We start from the raw sequence: 22,504 nt of genomic DNA on the forward strand, positions 1-22,504 counted from the left end.
CTGACCCAGACTTCAGTAGATATCGGGACAATGAAGGGTCCAAGTTCCTAAAAACTACCAGTATATTAAACATGTTTGAACATCATCTCCAAATACAGAAAACTAGGTTGAAAACATTTAAACCGGAGAATTCACTGAAATGGTAAAAAATAGGAGCAAAATCTGAAAGAGGGCAGTATTTATGCATAGTACCCTCTTCCGCTGTGCTTGCATAAATGTTTGCACTGATTGTTCTGCTGTACCGGTGCGGTATTAAAACAATCTTTGTTGTTGATTTGGGGTTAAATAAAGAATAAACTAAGGTTTCCGTGATTTGCACAAGCATTTTTTATGCGTGCTTTTTAATTTTATGTATGTTGGTCTCGTACCCCAATTTAAAAGCCGATGAAATTCTGAAATAAATTGTTGAGTTTACAGTTTGCCAATTACGTCTTCATGAAATAAATGGAATACCTGCTGGAGTTCATTTTGCCTTATCAAGAGAAGTAATTGAATGGCTTCATTTGATTCAATTTGATTTATTCTCTATTCCACAAAATGTTATTAATATAAATTAAAGAAAAGCCAACTCAAAAATTCCTAACAGTGGAAATAAAGCAAAAAAAGTTAAAAGTTAAATTAACTTATTTCCATAGCAGAAATCATCTGTAAATAGCCTAATGCCAACATCAACAGTTTTTTCTCTTTATGTCATATAAAACAAAGTAACTAGTTTGGGATACTCCATTTTCCATGGCTTCTACTTGCAACTCATCTAATATCGCATCCGTTTGCGAGGTCCCACTTCATCTAGGGGATTAACTCTCTGGTGAGTGCAAACATCAGCTTCAGCCTTTTTGGACAAGCTTCCCCAACAGTAATTGACGTATCATTTGTTTTGGAGACGGCTCTCTCCAAAAATTACAAATGATTTATCAAAGAATATTTCTTGAATACTAAGGGGGCAGTGATTTGTTCAATTTCATACATTTCTCCCTCTGTGTGCTTTTAGTTGCTTGGAAATGTACAGTCCTGTGAACTTGGGCGAATAAAGCACAACTGAAGAGATTTCACTTCGTCGAAAATGTAACTGGCTTCAGCACCTTGATATATTCAATGCAATGACATTGTATAAATCATGTGGGATTCGAGAGAAAAATGTACGGGCATGTGTTGCTGAATTTCGCGGACTATTCATGTCAACAGAGGGCGCTCATTCGTGTGATAACATTGATCAAAATTTCGTCTTTCACGGGTGTAAGGGGCATTTCCGCGAATTTACTGTGATTTCACCTTGACAAGGGATATTTACTCTCTTTATATGTTACAGATTTATGGCATTCTACCATGGGTACTAGAAGGTACTCTTCAAAATGTCTTATGGTAAATATTTTTAAACAGATGTACATGTATTTTGTGCTATTTTAGTTGACTTTTTCCAATGTTATGTTATCGTATTGGGTCGAATAATCGACCCACATCATACTCTACACCATTCGAAGAGGTACATCTAGGCAACATGAAAACAGTAATATTTTATATTCGAACGAAGTTTTATTTGCCTAGGCAGATGTTTTACATTGAAACTAAATGTGAGTCTTTTTTATTTTCTACTTGTGTTGGCTTATACATTAAAACTGTTATATCTCAGAAACAGAACACAAAATTTTAAAATAATTTTTTGTACACCTAAAACTTAAGTTTCAGACTCTAACGAAGAGGTTTTTGTTGAAAATTGAAAAACATAAATCAGACCAAATGTCTGGGTCCTTAAAGCATATTGCGTTGTACACATTCAGATGGTACTTACTATGTGCCAGGTTTGAAGGGAATCGGCTTAAAGGAAAGACAAAAAGCAAAGACTAAAGTTGTGACAAAAAATCATTTCTTTGTGAAGAAACTTTAATTTCCTCAATTGTTAAACAACTGCAGGCTGTTTGAAAACTTGATAATAAATCAGTTGAGGATGTCATGCTGACATCATCCATTTGCAATCATTCTTGTATCAGGATCTTTTTGGCTATCAATTTGATAATGATGAAATATGGCCAAGTTAGCATAATTGTGACTTGAAAACATGAACAAAGTCTATGGGCTATAAACACATACCAGTATGCAAAAAAACTGCTCCTTTAAAGTTGATGTCACATGGTTTGCGGTTTAACTGAAAAATTATTCAGTATCAGTCGTCGTGACCATGGACAACTGTTGATGCGCTCTTGACTGAATGTGGCTGATCAGTGGTTATCCTGTTCATCTTTGGATGACTAGCATCAGTCATTGTTACCATGGACATTTGTCGCTGCACTCTTGACCGAGTGTGGCTTTTTATTTGCCATCCTGTTCATTGATTGATGACCAGCATCAGTCTTCATGACCAAAAACAACTGTTGCTGTTCTCTTGACTGAGTGTGGCTCATAATTGGTCATCTTAGATGGATGACCATTCAGGAACACTCAGTGTGACTACGAAGATTTATTGCTGCACTTTTGACTAAAGTGTGACCAGAATCTGTTATAGTGACTATGGAAAGCTATGGCAGCATTCTGAACTGACTACTTAATCATTTGTTTTCTGCTCCGGCATCAGTCATAACCACTTTGGAAAACTGCTGCTTCATTTTGTACTTGTAGCCAGTGTCTTTGATTATCCTGCACATCAGTTGACGATTATTGTCATTTATCCTAATTACTGAGTTACAGTCTTCAATGAGCATGACTTACAAATTGCAATTCCGGCAATCAAGAGAAAATTGCCATTAACTAATGCTGTCTTGGTGTTATGTTACTGTACCGGTAAGCCCAGAATTAATCATTTAGTCATTGGTCCCTCACATATCCTTGATCCTACTTCCGCTTAATTCCTTGGTAATTAAGATCCTAATGAAGTTCCTGGTTGTGGTCAATTTCAAAGTACTGCCCCCGCTCCCCAAGACTCCTAGGCCATGATTTTACGACCACAGTTTCAGGAAGTTATACTGCCCAGCCTGCATCCCCCCCTACATGTATATAATCACCCCCAAAATGTTTCATGGTCAGTCTCCACGTCTCCACAGTCTCTACTAGTCTTCAACTCTGTCTTCCTCACTAATGTCCAATGATATTACATGTAGTCTGTGTTTTCCCTAATAAAACATCGTCGACCAAGGTATCATTGTGACCGTGTCAGTTCTCCATTTTAACTCAACTCTAATCAGGCCACGCTTATCAACCTGTAAGCTACAAAGTTTAAGCCTTACATTACCACTGTGCCCAAACTAGTGAGCAGTATTTCTTTTACAAGTATACTACTTCAAGTGAGATATAATTAGCACATGAAATTAAGTAGCTTCAGTGTATAGACATCTGGAAAAATTTGCAGGAACTATCACTAATCATTCCTTAAAGGTACATATAGCTGCAATCAATTTGTTTTACCGCCAACCTTCAAATGTACCTTTACGTCTCAGTAACCTTATTTTAGACTTTTCTGTCACCACTTTTTAAAGGGATATTGCTCTGCATTTTTGGTTTGTTTGTTAACTTTATTTTCTTGTTGCTAGTTTTTGTTGTTTGTGTGAAAAACAATAAATGAGCACCCATGTCTTTGTCATAAATGTCTGCAATAAGGAAATTCTTTGTTCACACCATTAACAGGAAAACCTACACACTGATCCCTCTTCCTTGGATGACATCACATATAACAACAATGCTCCAACTTGTGCAGAGGATAATGGATAATTTGAAGTTTGTAAAAAAAAAAGGTGCACTTTTCAGTCTAGAAAACTTTGAAAGAGTTTTCATATTTTGAAAGAGACTGCAGGCTTGCAGAAATATTATCTATAAGAAAAATTATTGCAGGTACATTGTACACTGATAAAATGAAAATGGCTATGAATAAATTAGTGGTACATGTACATACTGATATGGAACAATCTCCAAATACATGTATCTGCACTTGTCAAATGATAAGTATTTACCAGTACCAGTGATAGTTATTTGCTATTTATTTTAATATAGACAATGAGTACATGTATGTACATTGAACTTACTGCAATTCACTGAAAATCAGTGTGTTTTTAGTACTCAGATCAATTCATTTGATCACCATCACTCCTGAAAATCATAACATGTACATGTACATGTAAATGTATCTTAAAGAAAATGTTTTTTCGACATGTTAAGTTAGTCGAACTGATGACGTCATCATCCCATAACGTCAATTTTTGTGTATCACACATTCCCCTCCAGATATCTGTAAAGTTTCATTTCAGTGAGTTATGTATACATGTATTTACTTCAGGAGATATAGGACTTCGAAGTTTGCACATTAAACGCCCTATAATGTGACACCTGATGGCGTCATGATCACAATTTTCTTGACAGACCCTCTCTACTGGTGGACGAAGAGTATGCACGTAATACATGTATATAATCAGTCACATCGATGAAAGTGCTGAAGTCCAGCTGTTGAAAAACGTGTACAAACCTATGGGGAAAACTGAAATATTCAAAAATCCATAAAAAATGAGGTGATGACGTCATCATGACGTCATACTTCGGGGCGCATCTTTGCTATACTGTCGTTGCTTGAGGCAACTCTGATGAAGATTGAACCTTGCAAAGGGTCTAAAGTGCTTCATAGAAAAAACATCTTGACAAAAAGAATGCTTTTTTCGCAAAATTACTAAAAAGCCAAAGACAAAAGTTGTGTTGGTCAACAAACACTGAGCTGTTTCAGGAAACTCTTTTGGTTTGACAAAGAAGAAGATGGAATGGGCAGGAATTAAACAACTGTTGTTAAGTCCACAGTTCAAAATTTCTGTGGGACCACTATCCTCGTTTCTATCATAGAGCAAAACAATATACGCCCACACGCTTTCCCAGCCATGTTTTTGGAATTTGGCTAGACTCCTCCAAAGCAGCAGGCCTCTGTTTATGTACAAAGCATATGGCTCTTACCACGACTCCTACCCGACAAGTCAAGTTGCTGGTATCTTCAAGCACACAGCAAGTTTTCATCAGCTGCGCATAGTATGTATGAATAGTGTAATGAGCCAAACACTTTAGACAATGGATGTACATGTATTGTAGATATTCACTCTAGCTTTCAACAGACAATTGTGGACTTTAGTATTTGGGATTGATATTTTAGCGATTTTTAATGATTTAAAGTCTTTTCATTACTACTTCCTGCCCCATATCATCAGCCCCAAATTTCACATGTTAACAAATCAATTTTCTGGCGATTCGAACTAACTTCACCACAGGCAACTATTCACAGTTCAATTTTCACAATTTTTAAGTTGTTGCTAGTAGAGGGAACGAGACCGATATTGAAACCTTGAATTCAAACAAAAGGATTAAACTTCCGTTTAAGACCAAATTGTTCCCCGAGCATTTAATCAGTACGTTTTTTCTCTGTACAAAATTTAAGCAAATTTCAGATTATCATGGGTTATTTTGCATAAGTGTGACATCATGCATGGTTAATTTACGCACAGATTGGTACACACACAACAAGAAGCCGTCCAAATCATGATCACATTTGTTTTTTGTTTTAATGATGTAGGCTACTTCTACCATCATACACCTATGATGTAGGATAGTGAGACAGATAGCTGGTCTGGTTATTGTGACTGAAGACCAACATCCTGTAGTGTCTATATAAAGAGGCAGGGTTTCTGATGGGGGTCCCATACATCGCGCATAGTTCTTACAGCATTTGATTGGCCGTTAAGGAGAGATACATGTAGCTTGCTAGTTAGCAAATCAAACATCATCTTTGGTTAAAAGAGCCAGTATTTAGTTTGAACGTTCCAAAAACAAAACATTTTCACCACTTTGCATCAGTATGAAAATCCAAACTTGATTTTTGGATGAAGATACAACATACACTGTATATGTACCTTTCTTACAAATTTGATTTAAGTTCCGCCAGTCCTAGGTTTGATCCGATAAAACCTGGTTTTCATGTGCCCAAGTTTGCAAATAAACTTTAATGTCTAATACATGTATCTATTAAAAAGATTTCAAAACACATTGTCTATATAAAGAATATGAAATTGATATCTTAGCTTCCCGTTAAAAAATAACATTATTAAAGACAAAACAAAGTAATACATAATTTCTAAACTTCTACCACCTAGCTCATTACACATGCAGGGTTCAGAGAAGCATGCATACAGGGCTAATGGAAAGGCCTTTTTGATGGCTGCGAGCTTACTGGTTATGTAATACATGAACCTACCTTGGCAGGCTGGACTGAGATGACAGTACAGACATCTGATGTGGATATTGCTTTGACTCTCATGAACTCAGTGTCTGGAGGGAACCTATATGTATAATACTGCCAACAAAGATCACAAATAAATGCAATTTCACATACATGTACATGCACATTAGAGAAATAATGGATAACAGTGTCTCAAGACCACTTTTTGCCGGTCTCTGTTCTGGTCTTGGTCCCAATAGCTGTGGTCTCTGTCATGGTCTCTGTCTCCTTAGGTTATGATATTATGGCTGGTCTTGAGTCGAGATCAGCAATAAGAAGCATATTTACATGTCATAATATTGATCAATTACTTTGTGTTTGCTTCGCTACATTGCTTCATCAGCGGTTGCCCCATCCCATTGGTACATGTATTTGTAGAACCATTTGCTAGCCAGTACATTATGCTGTCCATTTTGTTTATGACTTGTTATACCATTAGGAAGCTTGGACTGCACATTGGAAAGTTTTTTCATTTGTTTTATTTTTTTTAATTCATCAGGAATGAATAAAATAAATAAAGTTGTCACCCACTACAGAAGTACCATGCAAGCAACCAAAGGGAATGTACATGCAGTGGATGACCGGCTTATCAAGATGAGCTACTTGTGGTGGGATGTGCGTACATGACATGTACACTTGGGCCAACTGTCTATTCTGTGGCCATGTACAACCAAAATCCCGAATCCAACAATGTTTTATGGCAAATCCACGATAATATAGTTTTTTTCGGAGCTTGTCTTCGAAAGAACAAACTTTGAGTCCGGGGGAGTGAGTATGGTGAATGAATCAGACCCGGTGCGCTGCACGCACAATTAACCAATCAAGGGCTGCATTATGCGCATGTATGTTTCCTGCGCAGGCCAGTTTGCGCGCGAAAATGTCACATTTCCTTCGGGTCCACCACCATTGCCGCACATAGAAAAAATAAGCTTACGGTTACTCGCTGGAAAGTCGTAATAAATCTGCTGTTCCTGAGCCTAGTGACGGCTAGTCGTTTCTTAGGATGCCGCGAGGGAGAGGGAAGACGCGGAGAGCGCCAGAGGCCTCCGGGAGACCGTCAACGACGAAAATTTCCGTCACGAGTGGGACTAGTAGCTCGGCAGCTCCGCGACACACTCGCGCTCAGGCGCGTGCAATTCAGACACTTCTCGGCCCTCAAGTTCTTGCGGACAGCAGCGGGGTTGCACAGCGCCCTCCTTCGATGAGACAACAGCCGCCGGTCTCATGCTCTGGAAACGCTTGCGTTCAGCAACTGCAACCTTCGACTGGATCGACTTTGACGGCGAGTTTGACAGATACCGGAACAGTTGGACCTTCGAATCCGATGGCGGGCGGTATCGCGAGCGCTAATACGGGCGGTCTTGACACTTCGCTCCCAGTTGTGTGTGTTCCCTTGACCGTTCCGGCGACGGCTACAGTCCCCGGCCCAGCTGCACCCGGTGTCAGTTCGCTGCCATGCCAGCCGAGTGGCTTTGCAACCCAGGCGGGGTCTACGGAACACAGGCAGAGAGCAGCGGAAGGTCGGGCAGCACAGCAGCAGGGTTTTCCAGCCATTCCGGCAGGGGGACTGAACCTCCGTGCACCGGGTGAGTCCACCAGCATCCCACTCTCTTTGGGTGGGGCTCCTGTTCGGAATGTGTCAGTAGATAACAATAGCCTAGTAGGGGTGTGCTTGGGTAGCCCCAATGTCTCACTAGGGTCTGGGGCATGTGAGGGCCCTCTGGTTTCTGTTTGCGATCCCCTGGGAGCCACTGTGCCTTCCAACATCAGAGAAAAAAATTGTCAAAAGTGAGTTCATTGAATTAGATCTATTGCTGGAGCATCATATCCCCCCTTCCCTATCCAGTTACATGCTAAGCCTGGATAACTCGGGGCAATTGTGGTTACAAGATGGGAAGAAAAGACCACAAATCACTTCCATATTAGGCTGGACAGATGCATTTCTAGTGTACTCCTCCATCTTTGTTAGTGCTCATCCGGGGAGGGCATTGGAACTACTCAAGTACATGCACACCATTAGAATGACGGCAGCACGTATGCCCAGGCGGGGTTGGCTGGAATATGACAGGCAGTTCCGTCTACGTCAGCACCTTCATCCCCATAGATCTTGGGCTCTAATTGATGGGGAATTGTGGGCAATGTACCTCTCAATTGCTGGAGCGTCTCAGCACAGCCTCGGGAGTCAAAAAGGGGGGAAAATTTCATACAAAGTGCGCAACTCCCACATGTTCAACATCAATCGTACCAGCGGTTTGTGCTTTGCATTCAACCGAACGCAGGGATGTTTGAACGCTCAGTGCAGATTCATACATAAATGTGCAGGGTGCTACTCCAATGATCACGGGGCAGCTGCTTGCAAAGGACCACACAAGCCCAGTGGGCAACGCCGCTAGTCAATCCTACGGTTCAAAGAAGCCATGCCCCAAGGGAAATCAATGTCTTTGCTGTCTTGCACACTCCCCGATAAACGTGCAGGTTTTGTTGCCCCTTCTTGACCAATACCCAGCAGGAGATAAGGCACAAATATTACGGGTCGGGTTCACTCAAGGTTTCAAGTTAAGTTACTGTGGAGTCCGGGCACGGTCTTCAGCCCCCAACCCAAAGTCTGTTAAGCAAAATCGGGACATGGCATTAAAGAAACTAACCGAAGAGGTTGAACTTGGTAGGATGGCAGGTCCATTTACCAGGCTACCAATTGCGAATCTAAGAGTTTCCCCAATAGGTTTGATACCCAAATCAGTGCCAGGCACATTCAGACTGATTCACAATTTGTCATACCCTGAGCAGAATTCCATAAATGATGGTACTGACAGAGAGGCATGCACAGTTCATTATACTAACTTTGATGAGGCTGTCCGCCTCGTAGTCAGTGCGGGAAAAGAGGCATTGTTGGCCAAGACGGATATAAAATCAGCCTTCCGCCTACTCCCCATACATCCGGATGATTTTTGTCTTTTGGGTATTCAGATGGATGACCATTATTATGTGGACAAGGCCCTGCCAATGGGGGCGGCATGTGCGCCTGCAATGTTTGAGAATTTCTCCACCTTTTTGGAATGGGCGGTGCGAAAACAGGCCGGCTCGGATAACATTTGCCATTATGCAGATGATTTTCTGTTTGTAGGGGGGGCTAATTCAGTCGGTGAGTCATGTCAAAAAGTCCTGGATTGTTTTAGAGCAGTGTGTAAGAATTTGGGTGTCCCACTTGCAGAAGAGAAAACAATTGGGCCAACCACATGTTTGACATTCCTTGGGCTGGAGATAAATTCAATTACTCAAACCGTATCAGTCCCAAATGACAAAATTATAGCCATCTCTGGGAAGATCACTAGTGTACTCCAAGGGGAAAAAGTCACTTTGAAAACGCTTCAATCTCTCATAGGCTCACTGTCATTCACTTGTCGTGCGGTGACCCCCGGTCGTGCATTTTTACGCCGCCTGATCGACTTAACAAAAGGTATTCAGAAACCATGGCACAAAATTTGGCTTGCGAAGGGAGCAAGGGCTGACCTGAACATGTGGATGGTATTCCTGGAGAGCTTCAATGGGAAAACAATTATCCCAGATCAGTTTTGGGTATTGGACTCGGACTTACAACTATTCACGGATGCAAGCGCAAGCATTGGCTTTGGGGGCTATTTTGCTGGTCAGTGGTTCCAGGATAAGTGGCCCCAGTCTATTCTCCGCAATGCACGGTCCATAGCGTGGCTCGAATTCTTCCCGGTAGTGGTAGCGATCACTCTCTGGGGCAAGTCCTTGTCCGGTAGGCGCATTTGGATTCGATCCGACAACAGGGCAGTAGTAGACATAATCAATAAGCAAACATCAAAATGCCCCTTAATAATGAAATTGTTGCGCTACTTTGTTCTCGTATGCCTGCGGGACAATGTCACCATCAAAGCTAAGCACATTCCTGGCGTTCAGAATAACATCGCAGATGCACTGTCCCGTTCACAGATGGCAAGGTTCAGACAGCTGGTCCCTTCTGCGGCTCACGCAGGGTTGGAAATACCCAGTTTTCTCTGGCAGCTTTGAATGCTGAGGCCGAGCAACTCCTAGGGGCATCTCTATCTAGGAGCACCTGGGCGAGCTACGATAGAGGGGTGACCATGTTTCAGCAATTTCGCCTTGAAGTTGGGTTACAACCATCATGGCCTGCTCCAAATGAGCATGTGGCTGCTTTCATTGCGTTTCTTTCCTTAAAAGGAATGGCACCACCCACAATTACTTCTTATATTTCGGCAGTGGCATTTGTTCACAAGTTGAAGGGATGGGCAGATCCCTCCCAAAATTTTATAGTACAGAAACTCAAAGAAGGTTGCCGCAGGCGGAATCAACAGTCTGACACTAGACGCCCCATCACTTTAGATTTGTTAGAAAAAATTTGTCAGGTCACAGGGTCAATCGCGAAATCGAATTTGGAGGCTTCCCTGTTTCGCGCAGCATTTGTGCTTGCCTTTTTTGGTTTTTTCGAGTGGGGGAACTGACTGCAGCTAGCATGCAGACAGATTGCTCACAGATCTTGGGAGTGGGCGATGTGTGGTTTGTGGGGCATGACCAGCCGGTGATGCTGGTCAGACTCAGGTATTCGAAAACTGACCAACAAGGTAACTCGGTGACATTAAAATTCTGCCCCCACACAAACGCGCAAATTTGTCCAGTGCGCTCGGTAACTCACTACTTAACATTGCGCCCGCCCTTGGGCCACTGCCTGTTTGTGCATGCAGACGGCACCCCCTTAACGGCATACCAATTTCGCCACATGCTCAAAAAGTGTCTGGAAATCCTGGGAGTGCCCACTTCTGGTTTTAGTGGCCACAGTTTCCGCATTGGGGCTGCCACTTCGGCAGCCTTACAGGGCATGTCAATTCCTGACATCCAATCTGCGGGCCGGTGGAGATCAGCAGCAGTAAATAGTTACATTCGGCCAGATAAAGTTTGATCCATACCCGTGATATGCCAAAAGTAGGCCTCTCCCTATTAATTACAACTACCATACTTGTTGCTGGTTGTGTTTCTTTTATTTATCCAATACAGGGGTGGTAAGGACTTGGGTGATAGGTGACAGCATAGTGTACTGGGCAGGGAAGGCCGTGTCCAGGGGCTCTCCATCACACCACATCCAATGGTTTGGCATCCAAGGAGCTCATTTGGCAGAGTTAATCCCCACTCTCAATAGGTTATTAAAATCCGGGCCTGCACCTCACGCCCTCGTCATTCATCTAGGCACAAATGATCTGTTCTCCTCACCAATAAACGAAATCCGGGAAAAAATTGAGGAGGGCCTCCTGAAAACCCGCAATCTGTTGCCTAACGTGACGATCATCTGGTCGGACATCCTACCTAGATTGTTCTATTATGGGGAACAAAAGTCGGGCAGGGGAAAAAAGTGTGTGAAGAATCTAAGCAAGCATGGTCACAAAGTATGCAAAAATATAGGTAAAGCTCATGCAATTGTCCATTCACACAACATTAAGCCGTCTCAGCACACTCTGTACTACCGTGACGGCATTCATCTGTCGTCGGCGGGCAACTTGCTTTTCGAAGAGAACGTGTTCAATGCCATAGCCTTTTTTGCGCTGTTTGGCGAGGCCCTCCTTTATCCCTCAAAGCCTTGAGAATCCATAGAGCCGCGCACACTCATACGAAACAAATAATCGATGAAGAAAAAGGAAAAAGGGGGGTGTGGGGTGGGGCAAGTTCCTGAAATAGGAACTTGTTTGGTGGAAAAATTCCAAATAGTAAATTAATGGAAGAAATTATGGCCTTGGGACACCTCCCAGGACTGGAAAATGATCAGGGGGAAAGGGCCCTTGCGCTCCCGCTCGGGCTGGTGGCACTCCTGCCACTAGGAAACCCCAGGACGGGTTTTGTTGGCATTGATTTACCTGTGATTACTTATTTGAGTAGGGCAGTGACCTTTAACCTTTTAACGGGGAAAGGGCCCTTGTGGTCCCGCTCGGGCTGGTGGCACTCCTGCCACTAGGAAACCCCAGGACGGGTTTTGTTGGCATTGATTTACCTGTGATTACTTAATTGATATTGGTAGTGACCTTTAACCTTTTAACGGGGAAAGGGCCCTTGCGGTCCCGATCGGGCTGGTGGCATTGCTGCCACTAGGATACCCCAGGAATGGGCCTGTAGGCATTGATTTACAGTTAATCACTTATTCTAATTATCGAAGTGACCTTTAACCTTGTTAAGAGTTGTAACAGTTTGATGCTTATTATATGTGCATTGGGTTATTGAGTTACAACCAAACTGCATGCAGTTAGTTGACCTTGTTCACTGTTTCTGCTTATTAAGGCATTAAAATGTTGTGCTTGTTGAGGAAAGGATTGGAAATAAAACTCGGCATGGTGGTGGCCAACCGAGTGGACTGGCAACTCTCTGTTTCTGTGTTTCACTTCCTTCGGAGTCAATAAAGTTTGGTTAAAGATTTGTTGTAAATGTCTCATTTTTTTGCAACAAGAAACAATGATGAAACATGACATGACACATTGTTTACATACACGTAGGTATTGATGGACTTACTTCTTTAAGTTTATTATTTTCCCCATTTCTTTTACCTTTTTTTTTAAGTGGGAGGGTTCAACCTCCCCCCACTGGATCTGCAGAAAAAGTCAGATGTCATACACTTCTCACCAAAATTCTCAAACAACATCAAAATTCTGTCAAAATACTGGTATTATAATAATTAATAAGTTGTACTCACATACTTTTTTAATACTCTACCTTTGGATTTGATGGACTAACCACAAATGTCTTGGGCAAGTGAGTCCTGTAATAAGGTAAAAGCTATGCTGCTGTAACAAAAATATTTATGGTTCCAGTAAACAATATGGTTACTAGATATTCAGGAAAAAAGAGAAATTGTAAATGACAAATTACTCTGTATGTTAGAAATGTCTGACACAACACACTGTATCCACTTACATTCTTGGATTCATTTCAACTGCATGAGTTATTAGTTTAAAAGAACGCAAAAAATTTATGCAATGCCTCTAAAATTTTTCACAAGAGAATCTCTCACTCTTTGAACTCTGGTTTTTTTGGGGTTTCTTTTATTTTTTGTTCATGTACTTACCTGAGTTCAAAATCGCTGATTATACTTATTGACAATGTGAAATGAACCTGCTTAATGGAAGCTGTGGTCACATCAATGCTGATATTATGAGCAGTAGTTGGAGTAAATCCATTTTCTGGACAAAGAGTGTGGCTCACTTCATCATATGTATACCTAGTAAGAACAAAGAAACAAAATACATGTAGTTGTTTGTGGGGATACAAGAAGATGTATGGTTATTATTTTTCAATGCATTGCACCAACTGTTCAGTATGAATATGGCCCGGTAAATGTTAACTGGGAGATTGGTGCATCACACATACTGGTATGCATATACTCATATACATGTACATATACTTGAGTGTACATAGACAGAGTCTTCATCCACATCTGTACAAAATGTACCAGTAAATATACGTGTATGCTATACATGTACATGTAGGTCATTTCATGGCATATCAACTGCTTTCCCAGGTCCATCTCACATGTTTTCTTGAAATTTGCTGGGAATTATTTTGTCATAAGCGAAATGATGTAATGTGGTATGCATTATGGGGCTTGTGTGTTGCAGTTCACTGAATTCTCAGCCTTCCAATCTTAAGTTTCATTGTAACTATGAACTGTCACATCTCAGACTGGGAATATCAGAGGGAGGTGATTTTTATCTTAAAGTTCCTAACCTAAAAAATCATTTTGTTTGTTAATAACAAACAAAAACTCACAATTTCCATACATGTAAAGTCTGGCAGTATTTCCAACTTTGACCTTTGACACTTTTTTAGCCACCAAATTGGTCGTTGTTTAAATTATGCCAAACAAATTCCCAAAGAATGATGTCCATTGTGCAATTGAATATATGGCAGCTCAAGTTTCATTCTATCTGGTATATTGTAACCAATCAAATTCCATGCATTACAAATTCATCTATTTACTTCCCCACATGGTCCGGGTGAACTGGTGTATTGATAATGATAACAATGATAATTTATAAAGCACACAGATCCACCAAGGTGCTCAAGGCGCTAGTACAAAGAAATTAATTAAATGCCTCATTGAAGAGATGAGTCTTCAGCTCCTTCTTAACTGGGATACGGTATAATTTTTTTTTTACGTGGTGGCGGGAGCGTCCTCGCCAGAAGAGACTGTATCATTTCTCAGGGTTGCAGAGCCCCTAGTCGGACCTAAAGGTATGTAAATGCTTCAGTGGTTGTCCCCTAGCTTCTACAGCTCTTAAAAACCACCAAAAGTACATCACAGTACCGTGGGGGTGCCCTTTTCCCAGGCTATCCCGATTTGAGGAGGGGGGCCTCGCCAGCGCCAGCCAAGCCACACCATCACCACAATATCCCCCCCACCAAAATAACACTTCAAAGACAGCCGAAACAGGCCTCTGACAAGTTCCGGACAGCTGTCACTGATAAGAAACATTCCACTGCCTGGCCCGGGCTCTGTTTTCGTAAATAATCCATTATATTGTACACATAGGGCCATTTAACACACAGTCTTATGGGAGTAGGCTGGAGGCTGGCTGGATTTTTTAATCTTTTCTGGCTAGGGGATGCCCTGGCTTTAAAGTGACTAAGCCACGTTTTTCAGCATGAACAGGGGTAGGAAATGATAAATAGTTTTTACATTTGGAAAAAACAATTTTTTTTTACACCTTAATTAGCTCCAGTGGCCTCTACAGGAGAGGCCACTCCCTAGGCCACTCCCTCCATGCAAAGTGACCTCTTGTTTTTCTATTTATTTTTTACCGTGGGGGATCTATCAGTGTCAAATCGCTGTTTTCCACAGGCACCCAGCAATTAAAATCATTAAAAAATCATTAATATTAGCTATGAATTACTAGCCAAATCATTAAAAATCCAATCCACTAAAAGGAAAATACAAATAATATAAAAGGCACAAATATAACTAAAAAACAAGAAAACAGACTATGACAAGTTAGCACAGGAAACTAACAAAAAACAAGGTAAAACTTCAAAAGCAACAAAAACAAGGCTTATGAATTAATGCATGTTCCTAAATGAGTTTTAAAAACCCACTTCAGATGTAGGAACAATAATAATACATTTATATAGCGTCAATCCAATAAAAGCATTAAGCTCTTCTGAGCTTTACAATATGTTATAAAATGAGCTTGCATTTTCATGTGACAAAAAGGTGACACCCAAATGTTTCACTTGTTTCAAAACAGTGATGTAATGACTGCCAATCGACAGGGTGAGTTGAGGAAATTCACTAAGATTACTTTGAGTACCAATGACCAATAACTGAGTCTGATTTAGCCATCCACTGCCTAATATCAATACAAGATTCTTGATGGCTTTAATACATGATTGATGCAATATCATAAGATGTACATGTACATGTAGGTAAAGCTGAGGCATACAGCATGGTGTCATCAGTATAAAAATGACACTGCAGGTACAGTCCTGATGGCGAATAACATGAGTCAAAGATGCCATGTAAATATTGAAGAAAATTGGTCCCAAAACAGATCCCTGTGGGATACCACACTTGACTGATAAGTAGACAGTCCCTTTTGGCCATGTAAACAGACTTTGACAGTCTGAGAATAGCTAGCAAGCTGCACTCAAATCTAATAAAACTAAGATAACAACTTTGTCAACACTCAATAAGTTGTAATTTTGAACACGGACCAGAGCACCCTCAGTACTGTGATATTTCCGATATGCAGACTTGGTATGGTCATTTAAACCAAACTTGGACATGTGGTGTGTACATGTATGTTGAGGAACAACAACTTTCTCAAGAATCTTGGCACAAAATGGAAAGTTGGTAACAGGTCTGTGATTCTTTAGATTATCAAAGTCACCATTATTGTTACTTTTAAGAACAGAAGTGACCAAAGTTTACATGTGACACATGTATTTCAATTTGTCAGGAACAACACCATGATTAATCGAGGATGCACGTTATGATTGAAACATCAATGCCAATGCATGATTTTAACAGATGGGCCAGAATGGGATCGAAATCACATGACTTAGGAGACAATCGACGAATCATTTCTTCGATTTCAATAAATGAAATGGTAATTAATGAAAGTTCAAGTTCTGGAGAAATAACAGATGAACCAATGTCACGAAAATCAAGACTTAAGGAAGAAACATGATTCACTACTTCCTCCCACTTAATCTGTCCATCAAGAATCTTCTTTAGAAAAAAATGACTAAACTGTTGAGCAGTATCATTAGCTGTACCATCTTAGGAAATTCAGAGGCTTTCTTCCAACCAAATAAGTTATTCAATATCCTGGAAAGACGGTTACTCTACAATATACAATTAAATTTCTATAATAAGTTCCGTTAGCCTATTAGTAAGGCCATTTCCAGACTGCCTGAAGTTTCAATGTCAGTCAAAAGGATCCACCAAGATTATGAATAAACTTGTTAGATATGACTAAGCTCTGATATTACGAGCAGACCCCCCTTGGGAGCTTCATGGCCTCATGAATAGCATCCCGGTAAATTAAAGAATGATCCCTAATTGTCAGTGATAAAACCCCATTACGTGAGTATATACTGGGACTGGTGATCCAGACTTAATCTATGTAATGATAATGGGTGTTAACTGCCTGCATGTCATTAACCCACTTACTTTCTTCCACTTCCAGTCATTAGGTTTAAGCAATCACAGTGGAAATCACCAAAACAGATCATTTCTCCATGTGTTGCTGAAGCAGCACAGTGTTCGATAACATAATCAAGCATTACAGATAATAACCGCATCTATTAGGGTGAGTATTAGGTAAACCTAGTGTCATCCATAGTGTTTCCACTTTGGAATGTATGAGATTACTTAGATGGAACTAATTGAGGCATAGTCTGTCATGGACATACATGTACATGTAGATCACCACACCACCGTATCCATCATCCCTGTCTTTCCACAGCAAGTTGTAATCCTCCCCCGCAGTTAGTGTTGGTCAGGTCTACTAGAACATACCTACCCAAACAGTCACCATGTTTACAAATTTCTCAGCCGCTGGAGAAGAGGTCTTTTGGGCCGATGTTGAAGAGCGGCTGATGCTTTTTCGAGTTGCTGGCGGAATGCTGGCAAGAGTGCCACATGTGTTCCTCTGGACCATGGCCGGTGAAGGGTGTTGCCCTGGGGGCCTGGCCAGAATCTGGCTGGAATCCCCTGGCCAACAACAGGCCTTTCCTTCGTGTTGGGATTTACCCTTAGCCAACGTAGGACGTTGAATGGTGTGGTGGGATAGTTTGGACATTATGGGATATAATCAAGATGGCTGATGACCATTTTGATTGTATTTCAAGTCTTTAATAAACCAATCAATGTTTTCAGCATAATTTAGCCTCAAATCCTGAATTTCTGTCGGTCAATTATTGAACCCTGACACTTGGGATAGTGTCATACTGGTGAGTCGGCAGGACTGACTCATGGATGATGGGATTTTGCTGGATTGAGTGAATTTAATTTTGCACTTGATCGGCGGTTCTACTCGCCTACATGTACATGCCTACTTTGAGTTGTGTCTAATTTTTCAGTCATGTTTCCTCAGTGATTCTTAAAAAAAAGCTGACTCTTGATTTCTTCACAAGTTGAGCCATGTGATATAAGCCTATTTTAATTGAACTTTTATTTACAACTTACTGATTGGACATAACCACTTCGTCCACTCTTGAACTGGTTTATCCTCATGGCTACTGTCAACTCAATGCTGTGTCAGGTTGTATCGATTTCATTGGTGCAAATAATTTCCCTTAATCATATGGATTGGGGAATCAAGTCAAAATGACTAATTGCTAAGCATACCTCAGCCGTTTTACGGCAGAGTACCGGTATATTAATATGATGTTAATTCTGTGAAAACCAAACAGGAACGTGTTGGGGCTCTGTGTGATTTGCCGCAGCTGATCGAAGATGCCCCTAGCACACAACAAGGCTTTGGTGCATCAGACCTTGCTCGTATCATACAAGAACTGGAAGTCAATCATCGACTAGAAACAGATAGACTCTGTAAGTCGTTGGTGGATGCTGTGAAAGAGGCCACTCTTAAGCCTCCAGTGATTCAAGTGAGCCCCAAATTGCTGGATTTTCATAAACTCAGCTTAGATGACGACATCTGTTGTTACTTTGACACGTTCAAGAGACTGGCTGCCGCAGTAACAAAACCAACAGCAAATTGGCTGAGACTGCTCGAGACTTACCTCATTTCAGTTTTGAATGTGATATTATTTATTCATCGCCCAGATTATGCTTCTATCAAGGTCCCAATTGGCTCTTAAATTCATCATCCAGTTACCTTTCAGGACCCCTTTTCTTCCCCTTTCAGGAAACAACATTTTTGTTAGTACATTAGCTCTAAAGTCTGAAGGTCCAAATTCCTGCAAGTGGGACTTTCACTAAGCTGCTGTTCTGCAAAGATTGAATGTTGGCTCTTTTAGGTAAGTCAAGTTTATTCCAAATAGATTAGATAAATTGTTAGCTTAGAAAAGTGTGTTGGTAGTCATTTGCTATGATGTCTTTTTGAACCTTTGCCAAGTTTTAATGTCAAGAACTTTGTAAGTTTAATATACTGTACATAGTAGGAAAAATGTTCTGGTACATTTTGCTGTGGCTTTAGGCAAAGTGACATACAGTCCCTCATCAAGTTTTTTTAATATTACTGAATGCAGAACGTACATGCGTCTTTGTTGAGAGATCTCCAGCATTTAGCTCATTGCTGGTACCAGGTGCATTCTCCTAAAAGCCTTTGGCATTTGTTTGACGATTTGTTTTTCTTATGATTGCCTTTTATTAGCTACATGTAGAGAACTGCTTTATGGAATATTTGAAAGTTTGCTTCGACTTGGATTGTCAAAACTTGCCCAGAGATTTCGAACTATTGTCCGACGACTTGGACTGCAGAGTTTTTCTTTGTTTATGAGCATTGTCATTGAAAAGTCGAAATTCTTAGCTTGAATCAGTACATGTGGTTAATTCAAAGCTGAGAGGCCTTTGAGCCAGTCTAGCTTTGGCCTGCACTTGCATTTTTATGTGAATGTCTGGTCATATGGCACCATGAAGCATATTCGATGCCGAGATAGATTTGTTCACTTTGGGGGGTAAACCTTTGTTTTTCCACATATCAAATTTATGGGTGTGTATACATGTACATGTATTTAAGTCCGTGTTTGCATTAGAATTCTTAAACGTACATGTAAAAATAAGTGTGTTAATTACGGGAAAGCAGAGTTCACCTTTTTTTTTAGTCCACTTTGGAGCAGTTAGAACATGTGGTAATGAGGCACAGACCACCATGTTTGGCTCTTTTAGATAGAGACATCTGACTGAACTCTCTTCTGGGGATAGCCAGAAGGGGACTCCGGTGGTTTCTCCACCCGCTCCCGTGGCATCTTGATGCTTGTATGCCAGTCATCGCCTGGTCCGGGGTCATCAAGGAGTGCCTGGTCCTCCATCCAATTACTGCCCAGTGTCGCCCTAATGCCAGCCATTATGCAACACCAAGCATGCTAGCCGCTTCGTGATACCCAATGTGCCAGCCGGCCCACCTGTGACATCAAGCGCCAGCCATTTTGTGACATCAAATCCGCAAGTACTTGTACAATCCTTTGAACTCTTTCCCTGTGAAAATGCCAAGCTGGGTTTCCGCCGGAACATCATCACATGACAATGATCCTTGTTGTCACCAGCAGTTCAAGTCTGATTCCAAGAAGAGAGATGAGATCTTTGAGGGTTTCACTTATTGACTACAGCTTAACTTTCACAAATGGCTTGAGATATATGTACATATGTACAGGAGCAGACAGAAACCCAAGAAATGAAATGCTGCTTGAACTTGATCCTGATCAATCAATTCCTGTCCACAGTAACAGATGATACACTGGTTAAAGTTAAGAGAACTGAAGTTGACATTGGTCACTGAATTGGGTAGAAGAGCTGATGAGTTGTTACTACATGTACATCACCATGCGAGCTATAGACATGGAGATACCAGATAAAACCTGGCTACCTCTCCATCATCGATGAAAGTCTTCAAACCTGCCAGCTGTGCCAAGAGACAATACTCGCAGCCCACTCCCCCTCCAACAAAACCACTTACAAATCAGACCCAGCCAGGACAATTCACAACCGTTTGCTACAAATGCAAAGCGACTGGACAAAATGCACCAGTTTCCTGATGTGATCTCTCATAAACATTTGCAAGTCTTTTCATTCTCTCTGGACTGGTTTCCTTCATTTCCAACATGTTAGTAGAGCCAATGTAAATGGCAACCAACAAAAACATGACTGTTACCCCTGTGCCCGGAGCACTGTGCCACTTGCACATGTGGCCAAGCAGAGCACGACTAGTCTGCGCTGAGCACAGCAAGGCACTTATTGACTGATTTTATTCTTCAAATGTTGCCGTATAAGCAGCCCAGAGTATAAGCCACAGGGACATTTTCAGTGTGAGAATCACTGTGTAAGCCGTGGCTTGTATTCGTACAATTACGGTATATTTAAAATATGTATTTGTTATTTAAAAAAACATCACCATCGAGCAGAACTCGGAAGCAAGCGGGGGGTTAGTTCAAGCCCCTGTATCCCCCCCCCGCCTCCCGGTCTGGACAAAATGTTTAAGGTACAGTTGAAAAACTTCCTGAGCTTTCTGCTCGCATACTTACTCTGACTGTATAATAAATGGCACAGCCCAGGAGAGCACACTCTTCTGTTGTCTGACAACAAATAAGACAGGATAATTTGTATCTGCATTCCGGCTGCTTGTTGTTATACGGATGGCCTTGGACTGTTGTAACAAAATAAAAAAAAAAGGTTATTAACCACTTAGTGTCGGTTCCCAGTACCAGAGACCTTGACACTGTAACATGGCCGGGTGCCTGAAATTGGACAAAAGCCTGGGCCTTGTAACAAAAGATCGTACTTGGAACAAAAGAATGAGCTGCAGGGAATTGCCAATCAAATTTTGTATGCTGTCAGCACAGAGTGCTGACATTAGCGGAGGAAATCTGTCATTGTTTTGAAACAGTACACCATTGATTGCATCGCTCAGCACCCGCAGATTATCTGCGGGAAAAAAGCATGCCAGCACTCCAGGGATGAAGATGAGTGATCCAATACTGCAACATGCCAATCTGGCCACATTTGTAAAGACACCACCACCATTCAGCAATGCACTAGGCTAGGGTAATTTCGGGAACAAAGGATGTAGGCTCTCTTTACTGGGCAGCAGGCCTGGCTGCAATACTCTGGCATCAATGGAGGTTGCTTGTCAGATTAGAGTAGCTACTAGAAAGTCATTTGTGTGGGTGTAAGCATCTGGTAATTTTGAATGTGCCCCCCCCCCAGCTCAGCTTTCTCATACCTGATTAATATTCCCATGGAAGTACTTAGTATCAGAACAGTGTGAAGTTTCTATTCAATATAACATGGGATTTTGTCTTTATTTGAAGTTCATACCTTACTATACATGTACATGTACAAGTGTTGGCTTGCACGAATTGTGCACATGTGACAGAGGCAATTTTCAGTTGTATCTTACAGTACATGTATACAAGAGTGTTAAAAGGTATGTTGTTAAGGTGACATCCCAAGTTACATTTATCTTGCATCATCCTTTGTGAGATTTAAGTTGTGCCCTCTGGTTTTAGCCAGGAAGCCCCCTTACTTTGTATGCAAATTATGGCCACGACATGGCCTGACAAAGACCAATTCCGGCTCAGGATCTGTCCACAGTAAACACTTCACACACTAAAATTTACAGATGGCCACCAACCGAAAATTCAGGGGAACCCCAAGGATTTGTTTGGTTAGAATACATGTTGCTCCAATACAGATGAAAATAACACCGATCAGGCCTCAAAATAGTACTAGCCCAGTGTACAAATTCTAGTGAAAAATGCTCCGGGCTACCTCAACTTGGTTCCTTGGTTGCCCGGTGGGCTAGTGAAAAATTCAGAATAAGCGTACCTGTTAAAACTTAGACCAGAATATATAATGCTCATCGTGATAATAAATTCAAGATCGCAAAAACTGAGTTGTTGTGGAGGTGTTTTTTACTTGTGTTTTTGAAATGTGATGGTCGCACGATGGCAATAAGCGACCGTGAACACCATGAACAGAGTAGACTGGTGGGTTGTAGTACTGGTACAGCATAGCACATGGTATGGCGCGATACCGCACGTGCACACTATTCTCGTTCACTGTTTAGGCCA

The 22,504-nt window shown here is 41.3% G+C and overlaps 1 protein-coding gene, 1 long non-coding RNA gene and 1 pseudogene across 14 annotated transcripts in view; 2 read left to right on the top strand and 1 right to left on the bottom strand.

Annotated features, from left to right (window-relative positions):
* The window catches only part of LOC110988328 (SID1 transmembrane family member 1-like), a 203,106-nt gene that overhangs the window by 163,076 nt on the left and 17,526 nt on the right, over positions 1-22,504 (bottom strand). For 12 of the 13 annotated variants that reach the window (XR_015426620.1, XR_015426619.1, XR_015426621.1 and 9 more), the window contains exons 2-5: positions 20,957-21,078; positions 13,320-13,472; positions 12,968-13,013; positions 6,209-6,307 (exon numbers count right to left, since the gene is read on the bottom strand). Coding sequence is in view for 9 of the 13 variants with exons in the window: in XM_087141957.1 (XP_086998083.1) it covers positions 6,209-6,307; positions 12,968-13,013; positions 13,320-13,472; positions 20,957-21,078 (420 nt within the window). In the remaining 4 variants the exon portion in view is untranslated. The remainder of the gene's footprint in view (positions 1-6,208; positions 6,308-12,967; positions 13,014-13,319; positions 13,473-20,956; positions 21,079-22,504) is intronic. The other variant, XM_087141959.1, reaches the window with a different exon arrangement.
* Positions 10,168-11,861, top strand: LOC147797836 (uncharacterized; annotated as a pseudogene).
* LOC147797837 (uncharacterized) lies at positions 18,197-19,730 on the top strand. The gene is made up of 3 exons (XR_015426623.1): positions 18,197-18,305; positions 18,622-18,733; positions 19,605-19,730. It is a non-coding gene; the product is annotated as an uncharacterized LOC147797837 (long non-coding RNA).

This window comes from Acanthaster planci, linkage group LG10 (genome assembly GCF_054643075.1).
Source record: "Acanthaster planci isolate LZ-2023a linkage group LG10, COTS_SCS, whole genome shotgun sequence".
NCBI classification, from domain to species: Eukaryota; Metazoa; Echinodermata; class Asteroidea; order Valvatida; family Acanthasteridae; genus Acanthaster; species Acanthaster planci.